At 38.5% G+C, this 15,451-nt stretch overlaps 1 protein-coding gene across 1 annotated transcript in view; it reads left to right on the top strand.

Annotated features, from left to right (window-relative positions):
- ABCA13 (ATP binding cassette subfamily A member 13) overlaps positions 1-15,451 on the top strand; it is a 461,928-nt gene that overhangs the window by 263,243 nt on the left and 183,234 nt on the right. The window contains exon 41 of the mRNA XM_056138421.1: positions 11,700-11,805. Coding sequence (XP_055994396.1) covers positions 11,700-11,805 — 106 coding nt within the window. The remainder of the gene's footprint in view (positions 1-11,699; positions 11,806-15,451) is intronic.

Below are 15,451 nucleotides of genomic sequence, written 5' to 3'. Positions count from 1 at the left end.
CCGGGAAAAGTATTTGTAACGCCCGCCTGTCCTTCGCCAATTATAAGACCAAGATGACTGCCCTCCGACGTCCTGATGGATCCATCACATCCTCCAGAACGGCAATGGAGAAGATTATCCATGACTTCTACTCAAATCTCTTCGATAGCCATGTCCACTTGCCGACATACCAAATTCCACAGGATGGGTATGTCGTTCCCAACGTTCTCCCTTCCGAAATCCGACATGCCATTTCGTCGGTAAAGAAACAAACAGCACCCGGCCCAGACAAGGTCAGACCTGAACACCTGAAGAACCTGCCGTCAGTACTCATCAATACACTGGTTCATCTCTTCACTCGCTACCTGTCTGAATGCAAGGTTCCGTCCCAATGGAAAACCAGCAGGACCGTACTACTGTTCAAGGAGGGAGACATCCATGACATTGGCAACTATCGCCCGATCTGCCTATTGTCTGTCATCTACAAGTTGTTCACTCGAGTCATCCTGAATAGGATTGGCAGAACACTAGATGAAGGACAACCATGTGAGCAAGCAGGGTTCCGCAAAGGATTCAGCACCATCGACCATATCCACACGATAACTAAGCTCATTGAGGTTTCTCGGGAGTTCAAGATGCCGCTCTGCTTAACGTTCATTGATTTAAAGAAGGCCTTTGATTATGTTGAGACGGAAGCGGTCATTGAATCCCTAGCCAATCAGGGCATTCAAGCCCAATACATCAGGATCCTCCGTGAGCTGTATTGCGGATTCACTACCAGGATCTCACTATTCTACAAAGAAGTGATTGTTGATGTCAAGAGAGGGGTGCGGCAGGGTGATACCATTTCACCAAAACTCTTCAGTGCCACCCTCGAGAACATCATGCGATGACTGGAATGGGAAGGAATGGGAGTAAAGATAGATGGTCGGCAAGTACACCACCTCCGCTTTGCTGATGACGTTGTTTTAATAACACCAAACATCAGCCAAGCGGCACAAATGCTGGCCGACTTTGACCGTGAGTGTGGAAAGGTAGGACTATAGCTGAATCTTACGAAGACAATGTTTATGAGAAACAGCCTTGTTCCTGACGCCCCTTTCGGTCTCAATGGAACGACCATCTCTGAATGCAACAGCTATGTCTACCTAGGTCGAGAGGTCAACATGACAAATGACCTGGCACCTGAGCTGCGCAGGAGGAAGAGAGCGGCTTGGAACGCCTTCAAGAACGTCGAAGAAATAGCTAAGAGGACGAAGAACCTCCGGCTCCGGGCACATCTCTTTGACTCCACTAAAAATATTTTTATTTATTTAGTATTTATTCAAAGACCACTTTATTGCAAGTAAATTATTTTAACTATTAACTGTTTTTCTGTAGAGGAAAGGTTTTCAACTTCAAATCTGATTGATAACCTTATCCAATAGAGTACTTTGTTGAAGGTTTATTTATTTTAATTCTTTGAACATATCATGCCAATCTATTTTGTCTTCTGGATTTCAGTTGAAAAATATACCAATGGTATCACAAGATTTCCCTGTATATCTGATTTTTTGTTGTATTTTTCTTTCTTTTTTTTTTATTGGAGATGGGATTGGACCACAACCTGCGATTTTCAGGGCTTACTACTTGTGCTCAGAGATTATTCATGGCAGTTTTCAAGGGGTCATTTGCAGTGCTAAAGATAAAATCAGGGTTATCTGCATGCCAGATAAATGCCTAAACCTCTCTTATCTCTCTGTGCCTGTCTTTGAGTTTTGTCAGTTTTTTTCGAATATGTTTTGCTGTGAGGGTTTTAAAATTTTACTTGGAATTTTGAGCTTTCTGGAAATGAATTCATTCCCTTTCATTTGAGAAAGTTCTTGACATTATTTACTAAAAATATAATTATGCACCTTGCTCTTTCTCTTCTTTTAGAATCATATGCTTGAATATTTTGCATCTCTTAATAAAATACCATAAAAGCCCAAGGCTATTTTAAAATTTTGCCTTTTTTTTCTGGTTGCATGTAAGATTGGTTTTAGAACATATCTATAAGCTCGCTGTCTGAATCTTTAATTTCTTCTATTCTGCTGTTAAGTCCATTTATTTATTGTATTTTTAGTTTATCTCGCCCTTTTATTTTACCTTTAAAGGTAAAGGCCCTCCCATTGTTCGTCGATTTGCTTGAGTGGGCCCAGTAACGTCTCCATTGGAGACTTCGTTGTTACTGTGTTTGGCATATCAAATACGTCACGGGGAGCTTACCAGGCTCTGCCGTGCGGGCGAGATACTCTCGGTAGCTTGCCGGGCTCTCCGAGAGGGGCAGAGGAATTGAACTCAGGTTGGCTATGTTGGCTGTGTGTAAGGCAAACGCCCTACCGCTGTGCTATCGCTCCAGCTGGGCTGGGCACGCAGCCAACATGGCCGACCCGAGTTCGATTCCTCTGCCCCTCTCGGAGAGCCCAGCAAGCTACCGAGAGTATCTCGCCCACACGGCAGAGCCTGGCAAGCTCCCTGTGACGTATTTGATATGCCAAACACAGTAACAACGAAGTCTCCAATGGAGACGTTACTGGGCCCTCTCGAGCAAATTGATGATCAACGGGAGGGCCTTTACTTTACTTTACTTTACTTATTTTACCTTTAGTTGAGAAACTATTGGTCTCATTCTTTTTTGATTTTTCAAGTAGTTCTCTCAGGTCTGCTGATTCAGTAATATTCCCCATGTTTAGTCATTAACAGTTAGTGGAGTTGAGTTAGTTTGCCTTCTCTTTCTGTCTAATGCTTCTTGAGGACTTGGATAGCAATAAAAATATTCATGGTCAATTGTGCTAACAGCAATAGGATCAAGGTCTTGTGTACCTAGTACTGACTGTGGACCAGTGATCAAAGGGACTTAAGTGAATGCTGAATAATCAGTATCAGAGTGGAACAAATTTCTGTTCTCTCAAATAAAACCTAATGATAATAAAATATATATATGGGGCCTGGCAATGAGTAGAGTCTGGTTGGACATGTGCCTTAGCAGGGAATTCAGCAGGCAGTGTTGTTCATTGTCAGTAGTACACTTTGGTAAATCGTCAAGATTCTTGCTAGCTATGAAGAATGCATATTGTTTGTTACCAGGCAGCTGCAGACTAATACAGGCTGTACCAGGTGGGAAGTCTCTTTAGGATTGTCTCAGTTTCTAATTTTGTCAACTGTTAATTACTGTGGATGGTGCCCTAATCAGAGATTTTCTCTCAGGTTCTAGCATTCAATAGTAATAGTATAAAGGGTCACCAAAATGGTACCTAATGGAAATCCTTCCCTATTTTATTTTTATTATGTATTTCATTTTATATTTGAGTATATATAATATATATTTCCATTATACATTTTTGAAATCATGGATAATCTTCTCCATTACCCTTCTGGAAAATGCGATAGATCCATCACATTACGGTTGGAGGGTAGTCATCTTGGTCTTGTAGTTGGCAAAGGGCAGGTGGACATGGTGAATGCTTTTCTCAGCTACTGCCTCATCGACTTGCACTGCTGCTCTTTTCTCTTTGAGGTCTTCCTTTATCGCTTCTCTGCACTGCTTAGTGAGCTCAGACGTTCACTTGGAGTTGACTGAGGCTCGTGCCAAGCTACGTTGGCGAATGACCTCGAGAGTTTTTGAAGACAGATGTCTTTTTGTGGTTATCTCTCTCTTGGCATTCCTCACACAATCATGGAGGTTCTGAACCACATTTTTCGTCAATGTTGTCAATGACAGCATATTCCCATGTTGCTGCAATAGTGCCAAAGAGCTCCCAGTTGGTGGTCGTTTTGGGAGTTCTCTTCTTAAACTTTGCAACCCTTTTTCCCCACTCTGTGAAGTAGAATTTTGAACGAAGGAGACAGTGGTCCTATCCCGTTTGGAATTTTGGGACACCAGCGACATTGGTCAGGCAAGACCATAAATTGAATATGATGTGGTCAATTTCGTTGTGTAACAGTCCACTGGGAGACTCCCATGTCCAACGTTTAGATTTGACATTCTGGAACTGTAAGTTACCATGGATGGTCTTGGTCGACATCATGAACTCAGACAGTCTCTCACACTGTTTTTTCATTCAAGGCCTGAGATCCTGATGTGGAGTTCTTTTGCAGGTATTCTCAGTCCTATCTTGGCATTAAAACCACCAACAATGATTTTGTAGGTGTGGTCTTCTTTATAGAATTTCTCCTGCTCCATGTAGAACTTATCAATTTCTTCTTCATCATAATTTTATGTTTGTGCGTAGACAATGAAGATAGAAACTGCTGGCAGTGAGCCACATCTATTCAAGCGTAAATGTCTGATTTGGGTCATTAGACATTCAAATGAATCAATGCTCATGACAGAGTTCTTGTTGACAAGGACACCGACACCTCTGACACCTCTTTTGGCACATGTTCCGAGGAACAATTCTTCTCCAGTGTTGAAAATGGCATGATATGATTGATGCCTTCTTGTCTCAGTCAGACCAATGATGTCATACTTGATCTTTCTCGCCTGCACAATCAGGTCCTTTATAGATACATCAAACGCCAGCATACATGTGTTGAAAGTACAGACAGTCAAAAGTACGGATCTCTTTAATAGCCACATCCACCTGCCCACATACCAAATTCTGCAAGATGGATATGTTTTTCCTAATATTCTCCCTTCTGAAATGTCACATGCCATTTCATCGGTAAAGGGGCGAACAGCACCCAGCCCAGATAAGGTCACATCAGAACACCTGAAGAACCTGCTGTCAGTACTCATCAATACACTGACTTGGCTCTTCACACACTACCTGTCTGAATGCAAGGTTCCATCCCAATGGAAACCCAGCAAGACTGTTCTACTGTACCAGAAGGGAGACATCTAGAACATTGGTGACTATCACCTGATCTGCCTGTTGTCTATCATCTACAAGCTGTTCACTCGAGTCATCCTGAATAGGATTGGCAGAACACTAGATGAACGACAACCATGTGAGCAAGCTGGGGTTCCGAAAAGGGTTCAGTATGATCGACCATATCCACACTGTAACCAAGATCATTGATGTTTCTCGGGAGTTCAAGATGCCTCTCTGTCTAACATTCTTTGATTTAAATAAGGCTTTTGATTCTGTCGAGATTGAAGTGGTCATCGAAGCCCTAGCCAAACAGAGCATTCAAACTCAATACATCAGGATCCTGTGAGCTGTATTACAGATTCACTACCAGGATGTCACCATTCTACAAGGAAGTGATCATTGACGTCAAGAGTAGGGTGATACCATTTCACCAAAACTCTTCAATGCCACCCTTAAGAACGTCATGCAAAGACTGGAATGGGAATGAATGGGAGTGAAGATAGATGGTTGGCAACTATGCCACCTCTGCTTCGCTGATGACATCATTCTAATAACACCAAACATTAGCCAAGTGGCACAAATGCTGGCCAACTTCCACCATGAGTGTGGGAAGGTCGGACGGCAGCTGAATCTCACAAAAATGATGTTTATGAAAAACGGACTTGTTCCTGACGTTCCATTTAATCTCAACGGAATGAACATCTCCGAATGCAACACATATGTGTACCGAGGTCGATAACTCAACATGATGAATGACCTGGCACCTGATTTGCACAGTGGGAAGAGAAAGGCTTGGAGTGCCTTCAAGAGCATTGAAGAAATAGCTAAGTTGATGAAGAACCTCTGGCTCCGGGCACATCTCTTCTATTCCACTGTTCTTCCTGCATTAACATATGCCTCAGAGACCTGGGCCCTAGGAAAACAGGATGATAATGCTTTTGGGGTCTCCCATAGGAATCAAAAGAGCTATGCTTGGAGTATCATGCTTCACTCAAGTATCCGGAGTTCTGATGATCGAAGATGGAGAATCAGGGATGCTGTCTCGTTTACCAAGGCATAGAAAATCAGATGGGCTGGACACGTAATGTGATTTGGAGACCACCACTGGACTAGAGCCTTTGCTGACTAGTTTCCATGGGATGTCAAAAGATCATGTGGCCCCCCGCTACAAGATGGTCACTCTTCCTCGTCAAGACCCTGAAGGATCGGTTTGAGGTTCTTCATGTTCCTGGAGTGAGCAGATGCCATTGGGCTACACTAGCACATGATAGTGATGAATGAAGACATTACTGGCACCCTCTTGAGCAAATCAATGAGTAATGGGATGTCAAGTGATCAAGTAATTTTTGAAGCACTATGATTTACAATACTGTTAATGATAGGGTAATGCATACAATATTCCAACATTATTTCTTGTACCATTTTTTTAGTTTCTTGTCTCTCATCATGGTGCTGAAGTATAATATCTAGATTTCTTTATCAGGTAATGGAAACCCTTCAAACTGGTGTTACTACCTTGAGTCCTGAGGCAGAGGAGTCAGTTTACAAGTTAATTGAGGGAACTATCAGCTTTTCTTTTTCCCAGTCTTTCCTGAGCTCAACTTTCTCTGGCATACTATGTAAGAACTCCAGTGTATTTTTCCCTTAATGCTGTATTACAGGGTTGGGATGCAGGACAGTTGGCATACCATCTGAAGCAGGGGAAACTCTGTGTCTTAGTTATGTCCTCCCACTTGCATTTGTAGCCTCATGGTGGGTCTTCTTTCCTAGTGAGGGTCTCTCTCTACTGTCTGTTCACGAGTGCTATCTCTTGCATAGAGCTCTATTCATATGGATCTCAGGTTTATTTCTATGCAGATTAAACAAAGTTTTGATATACATTTACTATGGTTGCAGAAGATAAGCACCATTTCTTATTCTATCATATTGGTCCTTTCTATAGTACATTTTTGAGAATGCTTCCAACTCTTTCCTATAAAGTGAAATGTATTATACTTTGTGCTATCAACAAAGCAGAGTTCTATTCTCTCCACATCCTTGCTCACACTCATTTGCTTATTTTTTTCCTTTTAGATAATAGTTATTCTCAGAGATATCTGGTGATAGATCATTTTGATTTTGATTTGTACTTTATTGAACATTAGTTACTATTGAACATATGGTACTATTCCCATGACCACTGGAATGTGTTCTTTAACATTTTTTCTTTTTAATTATTGAATTCTATATATGTTTTGGACATTAACCCTTTATTATATGTATCAGTAGCAAAGATTTTTTCCATCTTTATGTTTTCTTTTTTAATTTGCTAATTGTTTGAATTCAACTTTTTAGAACTTTCTGATATAATATTCACTGATGCTCTTTAAAATTAATATAATTATCTTCTCTAATGATAAAGAGAATGAGATTGTGAGAGAAATCATGAGTTGTTTAAAACTCTTAATAAAACTTAGTGACACCAAAATTGTCCACTTTACCTTCTGTCTTTTGCTGACTTTACAGTATCTTTATTCTCATTAATTTTGAGGAATATTTTTATTTCTTTGATTTCATCTTTGGCTCTAGTGAACACTGCTAAATAACTATTCAGCTTCTAAATACTGTTTCAGTTTAGTAAAGCTATACTATTAAGAGTACCAGAGAAAGGTCTTATGAAGAAGATGATAGTATATTAATGGACTCACAGATGGGAGAGGTAAGCTTTGAGAATTGAGGGTGGAGCATTTCACCAGAAATATTGGTGACCACTAGAAGCAGAAATGGTGTGGAAGTATTTTCTGACTTAGAGGTACCTAGAAGAAGAATCCAATACATCCAATGCCTGGAGTTCAGCACTTTTATTTTAGACATGAGACTTTTTTCAAATGTTGCTATCATAATGCAGTTGTTTCAGAAATAAAATGTTCCACCCAACACCAATCCCACGCTTAGTGTGACCTTTTCTCCACTGAAGTCCCAATTTCCCTCCCACCCTCATTTCCACAATTTTAAGATGATAAATCTGTGTTGGCCAGTAGTTACAGCAGCAGTAAAGAACTTACACAAGTTCTTATAAAATAACAAAACCAAGCTTCAGGTACCATTTGTCTTGTTGGGGCAGTTCTGCTCAGTTTTATATTTGGAGAGGATTGATCAGTTAATCCTGTGTTGCTCAACACTGAAGTTCTACACATCGCTTTATCCTCTGCTTCTTAAAAAAACCACTTTTGGAAACGTAAAAAAATGCCCTTTATGTTATACTGTGTTCCAAGTTTTGAAATTAAAGTACCAAGTCATTCCATTGTGGGCTTGTATTTTCATTGTCTTAGAAAATTTAGATTTGCTTCATGGATTTCTCTGGTGTCTAAACAAAATGCACCTTAAAGCTAGGCCAAGGGAAAACTCATTTAACTGACACATTAAGCAAAGGTCAAATTTGAAGTCAAACACTACTCAGTGAGGTGCTAGTGTTCTTATTTCTCAGTCCTGCAATATGAGAGACTGATAGTAGAAGAAAGGTAACACTGGGCTGTCATAAATACTTCAAACTTTCAGAGTTTCAATATTTTTTTAAATACTGCAAAAAATGCTAAGTTCTTTCTTTAGTTTTGGCAGTGTTGAGAGGATCACGTAGTGCTTGGGATAAAATCTGGGACTCCTAAATTAAAATAACTTTCTCCAATCCTTTGAGATATCTTGCTGGCCTGGCTTATTTTTTAATTGCATTCTTTAGGGATTCTTTCTACTTGGCTTAATTTCATCATTATTTTTGTTCTAATTAATTTCATATGAATTTATTTGAAAGTTAATAGCAGTTGTTTGACAATTCCTTATTTGTTATCCTTTTGGAAATCCTGAACTAATTCCACTAAAAATCAGAATAGTAGTTAATGACTTTTGTGTTTCTCATATGAAAGAATACTAGTCCAAAGTATCCTATTTGGTTTAAGTAAATTGGATTATAGTCTCCTCAGATAAAGATAAAATAAATCAAAGGACAAAAGATATATGTACTTAATATTTCACATACCTATATTAAAAACAAACAAAACAAGTATTCTTCCCAAACTCAGTAGTATATCTGTCACTGTCCTCCCATTGTTCATCAATTTGCTCGAGCAGGCCCAGTAACATTGTGAGACTTGTTACTGTGTTTTGCATATCAAATATGTCATGGTAGTATATATAAGAGTGAAATGTTTACACTACACTTAACTTTCAGTGTGGCTACTCAAGTTTTCTTTGATCTTAAGATACTTGTTACAGATTAACAAACCTTTGTTTATCCTGTTAACAATTAATATTTCACATTCCTCGTAATTTTTAAAATGAAATAAAATGTCTTTCTATTTTTATCTAAACAATTTTAATATGTGTCCTGTGAACAAATATTGAATTAAATTGTGTTAGAGAATATGTAAGAAAAATTGTATATTATCTTATATACAATTTTAAGATAATAAAGAATATATTAAAAATTGAATGTGGAACTTTTACTCCCCACACTAAGTGAGATGTGATATATCTAAGACATAAATACATGGTTCCATGAGAAACTTGAAGAGAAAGTTTCAACCACAGTTTAATTGCATTTTATATATGAGAATTATAACTAAGGAGGTTTCTATTAAAGACTGAGTTCTCTTACTCTTCATTTCTACCGTCCTTGAGCATTAATTACTCCCTTGCTACATTTCTTTATGTACTGTCATGAGAGAAATTGTTCTATGTTTTTCCCTTCCTGTCTGGTTCACTTAACTCCACTTAAGACTCTCCAGATCCATCTATATATTTGACTTCATCTTTTCTTACTGTCAAGTGGTATTCCTCTGAGTTTATAAACTGTAGCTTCTTTATTCAGTCATCTGTTCTTGGACATGAGTTATTTCCAGATTTGGGATAGTCTGAATAGAATGCAATAAACATAGGAGTGCTGAAGTCTTTTATACACTGTGTTTTGAGACCATTGAGATATATTCTTAGGAGTGGAATTGCTAGTCCTATGGACACTCAAATTTTTCTTTTGGAATGTCCAGGCTGTCTTCTAAAAAGGATGACCCAATCTACATCCCCAGTAGCAGTGATTAAGGGTCTCTTTTTGCCTGAATCCGTTACACTGCACTGGATGTTGTTGTTTATGATGAGTGTCAGACTCCCTGATGGACTGTGATATCTCATTGTTTTGATTTGCGTTTCCCTGATCACTAGTGTTAAAGAGCACTATTTTTTTCTTTTTGGGTCACACCCAAGGATGCTCCGGGGTGACTTCTGGCTCTGCATTCACCAATTACTCCTGGCGGTTCTCAGGGAACCATATGGGATGCTGGGGATTGAATCTGTCTGGGTTGGCCACGTGTAAGGCCAATGCCCTACTCTCTGTACTATTGCTTTGGCCCCAAGAGCACTTTTTCCTATGTCTTTTGGCCATTTTTTTTTTTGGAGTCAGACTGGCAATGCTCAGGAGTTACTCCTGGATCTGCACTCAGGAATTACTCCTGGTATTGCTCAGGGGACCATCTGGGATGCTGAGGATTGAACTCCAGTTGACTGCATGTAAGGTAATTTCCCTACCTGCTGTACTATCTTTCCATCCCTGCATTTCTCCTTTAAGGAATTTTCTGTTCATCTTTTCTTCCTATTTTTTTGATGGGGATAGATGTTTTGTTTCTTGTAAAATTCCTCAAATATTTTAAATATCATACATATTAACTTTTTAATGGATGAATAGTCATCAAATATGTTCTCCTTGTCTGTGGAATGTCTGTATTTTGGCTAACATTTCCATAGAAGTGTAGAAGCTTCTAAATCTCATGAAATCCTGTTGTTTATCTTTGCTTTCACTTTCCATTTAATCCTTCAAGATACCTCTAGCTTGAGGATAATAATGAAAGAACACAAATTTTCTGATTGCAATGGCCATTGTCATATTGCACAAGACTTGTGTTCTCATTCTTTGAGCTATATTAATATTTGGATGGTGTATTTTATGTTAAGGTCAGCTGTCACAAAATTCCAGTTATAGGATTTTTATTATCACATCTTTGCATTTCACCTTTCGTTTTCACATTCTTCTAGCTAGTTGTGTTATAAATTCTTACTTCCCCTGCCAATATGTGAGATTGTTGAGAGGAAAGCCTCAGCCTTATTCTATGTCTATTCCAGAAATATAGACAAGCATCAGTATGTGTGAGCACACAGAAATATACGGACACAGGTAATCTTGTGATAAAGAGAAAGATAAGAAATTAAAACAATATAAATTATCTTTGTATTCTCTTGGGATGCTTACTCATGAGTACATTTGAACATTAAATGACTATTTCGTTTAAGATTAGATACAAAAGAAAATCAGTTAAGAGAAGAATGTTTGTCTTTATACAATTCTTGCTCTAACTTATTTATAAATGTGCCAAGTGAGGGCTCACCTTGGGAGTCCTCCTTTTTGGATAGAATAATATTGATTAATTGAAATTGGAGATATTAGTCAACTGACCAATATGGTCATTCCACCACCACCATACTTCTGAGCTTTACCCCCACCTTTGCAACTATTTTTAAGTTGAAATACTTCCAGTTCTCCATTAGTAGAGACTGTTTTATATAAATGCATTTTATTTTTTATTGTTGATTAAATGAGTGTGTTTATTATATAAGTGCACTTACTTCTGGAAAGAATTCTTTTAGATGGACAAGTATTCTTATGGATAGACATATCAAGCTTGCTGAGAACTAGGTGGCTGCATTTTTTATTGTTGATTAAATGAGTGACAATATTAAATATAGGTGTATTTTGGTTTATGGTTATTATGACATAATTGGGAATTTGGGGCAAAAGAAGAGAGTAATGTGGAAAAGGACACAAAATGACAAGAAACCTCTATTCCCTTTATTCATTTTCTAAAGGTGTTTCTGATGCTTTTGCAAGACACCCCAAAGCAAACTGACATTACTCCAGAATCTAAGTTGGAAGTACAGTCCCACAAACCTAAGAAGAGTACAGCTATGTACAGTAAGTACAATATATCTCTTTGCCTTTATTTATTTTATGATTTTTTTTTTTATTAGTGAAACACCATGAGGTACAGTTATAGACTTACAAATTTTTGTGCTTGGGTTTCAGTCATAAAATGATTAAGTACCCATCCCTCCACCAGCGCCCATCCTCCACCATCACGGGTCCCATCATCGCTCCCACACCCCATCCCCCCATCCCACCCTGCCTCTGTGGCAGGGCATTCCCCCTTATTCTCTCTCTTTCCTTTTGGGTCCTGTAGTTTGCAAGAGAGGCATTGAGTGGCAATCATGTTTGGTCTATAGTCTACTTTCAGCATGCTTCTTCCATCCTGGGAGGATCCTCCCGATTCCCTTTATTTGGTGCTCCCTTCTCTATCTGAGCTTCCCCTTCCCGTAGCACGTGTGGCTGGCCTCCAAGTCATGGAGCAAAATTCTCGGTACTAATCTCCGACACTCCTGGGTGTTAGTCTCTAATTTTGTTACTTTATGTTCCCCAGATGAATGCAATCTTTCTGTGTCTATCCTGCTCTTTATGACTCATTACGCTTAACATGATACTTTCCATGTAGTACCACTTGTATGTAAATTTCATGACTTCATCTTTTCTAACAGCTACATAGTACTCCACTGTGTAAATGTACCAAAGTTTCTTTAACCAGTCATCTGTTCTTGGGCACTCAGGTTTTTTCCAGATTCTGGCTATTGTAGAGTGCTCCAATGAACAAACAAGTGCAGATGTCACTTCGTCTATACTTTTTTGCCTCTCTGGGATATATTCCCAGGAGTAGTATTGCAATGGTATCTTCAAAGATGTCACACCACTGACCAAGCAAGTGAAAACAGAGATAGACAAATGGTACTAACTTAAACCAAGAAGCTTCTGTACCTCAAAAGAAACAGTGACCAAAATACAAAGACAGTCTACAGAATGGGAAAGGATATTAGCCGAATACACATCTGACAAGGGGTTAATATCAAGGATATACAAGGTACTGGTTGAACTCCACAAGAAGAAAACACCCAACCCCATCAAAAAATGGGGCGAGAAAATGAACAGAAACTTTCACAAAGAAGAAATCTGAATGGCTAAAAGCCATATGAGAAAATGCTCTACATCATTAATCATCAGGGAGATGCAGATCAAAACGACAATGAGATATCATTTCACCCCACAAAGACTGGCCCACATCCAAAAGAACAAAAGCAACCGGTGCTGGCGCGGATGTGGTGAGAAAGGGACCCTCCTTCACTGCTGGTGGGAATGCCAACTGGTCCAACCCTTTTGGAAAACAGAGAATGGATGATTCTCCAAAAATTAGAATTTGAGCTCCCATCTTTGCCTTTTTGACAGAGGAATATATTTCCCTGTTCAAAACAAATTTCTTTTAAATACAAAATTAAAAAAAACTGAAATTGTTTTAGGAACAAAGAAAGTGTACAGTTTGAGGATATAAAGATCAGAATTTTATACTGATGGTAATAAAACTGCCTTGTCAACTCATAGGCCCATACCATAGAACCTGAAGTCTTTTGGACCGCACAATACCTCCTAATTATTCATACTGAAATTCCAGTAGAAACACATCTAATTAGATGGGAAATTAATATAGATGCCAACTAAACTCAACAAACAAAAACAATAACATAGAAGGCTAAACTAGCAACAAACAGGTTAGTAAATTCTTGGACAAGAGCTCAACAAACCCATGATGAGATAAAAAATGTTCACATAAAACTTGTTTTTTATACATATTGATATTAATATTAGAGATTAGAGATCTTTTACCCAATAAATTTCAATTCTATAATTGTATCAATAGTTGTGGCTTTTGTCTACCTTAAAATAAATAAAAAAACAAATAAATAGTTAAAAAAAGAATATGGGGGGAAATAGTGATTTTTCCCCAGAAATTACATTATCAAATAAGCAAGTCCTCAGTATATAAAATTGCAGTGATGAAGACAGATCATCTCATTTTGCTTACATCACTTTAGCACTGTAGCACTGTCTTCCTGTTGTTCATCGATTTGCTCGAGCAGGCCCAATAACGTCTCCATTGTGAGACTTTGTTGTTACTGTGTTTGGCATATTGAATACACCATGGGTAGCTTGCCAGACTTTGCTGTGTGGGCGAGATACTCTTGGTAGCTTGCCAGGCTCTCTAAGAGGGGAGGAGGAATCAAACCCAGCTTGGCCCCCGGCCGGCTGCACACAAGGCAAATGCCCTACCACTGTGCTATTGCTCCAGCCACAAGCAAATCAATTCAGCTGCATTTATGACATGCCTGTTAAATGTTTTCACCTTGCTGGTCATTGGTAAAGTGAAGAAAACTCCACTGCATACCTTGTCTTCCCAGAATCTCTCACTGGGTTCCAGAATGAGGTCATATGTTTCATGTGCAACATTCAACCAGAAGTTTTAATGATTACACAGATTCCAAGTTTTGTTGCCAGGTGTATAACTGTAGTCCCAATCTAAATCTTGCCATATTTACTAATAATCATTCATAATATGTTACTTGTGTCTGCTTGAGCAAATCAATGAACAATGGGAGGACAGTGCCACAGTGCTATATTCATAATACATAGAGCACTAACCTGAGATATGAAACATTTATGCTCAAAAGGTATCTATGCTCAGAGACTTCCATTTGGAGACCTCAAAAAATCAGGGATACATGTCTACAAGTAACTGAAATAGAATATGTTTTTATGTTTACTGTAACAAATTGCATGCTTATCAGCAATATGAGTGTTCTAATTACTTCATTTTGATGTCAGATTTTAAAAGCATTGATTTTAGATATTTTAATTTCTGTATTTCCTCAAGCAGGCCCAGTAACGTCTCCATTGTGAGACTTGTTGTTACTGTGTTTGGCATATTGAATTTATTTTATATAATGGTCTTGCCTAGCATCTTCACTCAAATTATTATGCCAAGCATATCTCATTTTAACAGTTTTATTGATGTATACAATTGATCTCAATAACTACATCTTTGTACAGTTTACTGATTTAGAAATTTCAATTGATTGAGTTTAGTTTTCCACTAAGTTTTATCTCTGTTCCCACTGATAATTTTAGAACACCATCCTGAATCACTTATTGGTGACCTCCTCTTAATCTTATCTCTTCCTGAGATGGAAAGATGTTACATAGCAGGAAGGGTGTGCTGCTAGCCTTAGTTCAATCCTAGCGCCCCATGCAACTCATGAGCTTCACCAGGAATTATCCCTGAGTGCAAGGTTATGAGTAAGCCCTCCACATGTCTCTGTGTCGCCAAAAGTCCAAAACCAAGAAAATAACCAAACCCTGTTTTGAAAATATAGGTTTTCCTATTCTGAACAGTTTATTCAAATATGGTCTTAATTTTTTAACTGTCTTTATTAACGGTCTTTTAATGTAGTGTAATATTTTGATTTGAATTTAGGCCACACCTAATGATGCTCAGTGCTTGATTCTGTCCATACTCAGGGTCACTCCTAAAGGAACTTAGGGGATCATATGGGATTATGGACATTGAACCAACCTGCATCATGTGTGTGCAAGGCGAAATCCTTACCCATTGTAATATCTCTCTGACCTCTGCTTAATGTAATGTTTTAATGGACTAGTCCTTTCGTAACATCTGCCTGTTGAT

The sequence above is a fragment of the Sorex fumeus genome, unplaced genomic scaffold (assembly GCF_029834395.1).
Source record: "Sorex fumeus unplaced genomic scaffold, SorFum_2.1 ptg000128l, whole genome shotgun sequence".
In the NCBI taxonomy this organism is placed as follows: domain Eukaryota; kingdom Metazoa; phylum Chordata; class Mammalia; order Eulipotyphla; family Soricidae; genus Sorex; species Sorex fumeus.
The sequence above is the reverse complement of the archived record's forward strand: the minus strand, read 5'-3'. Positions and strand labels throughout refer to the sequence as shown.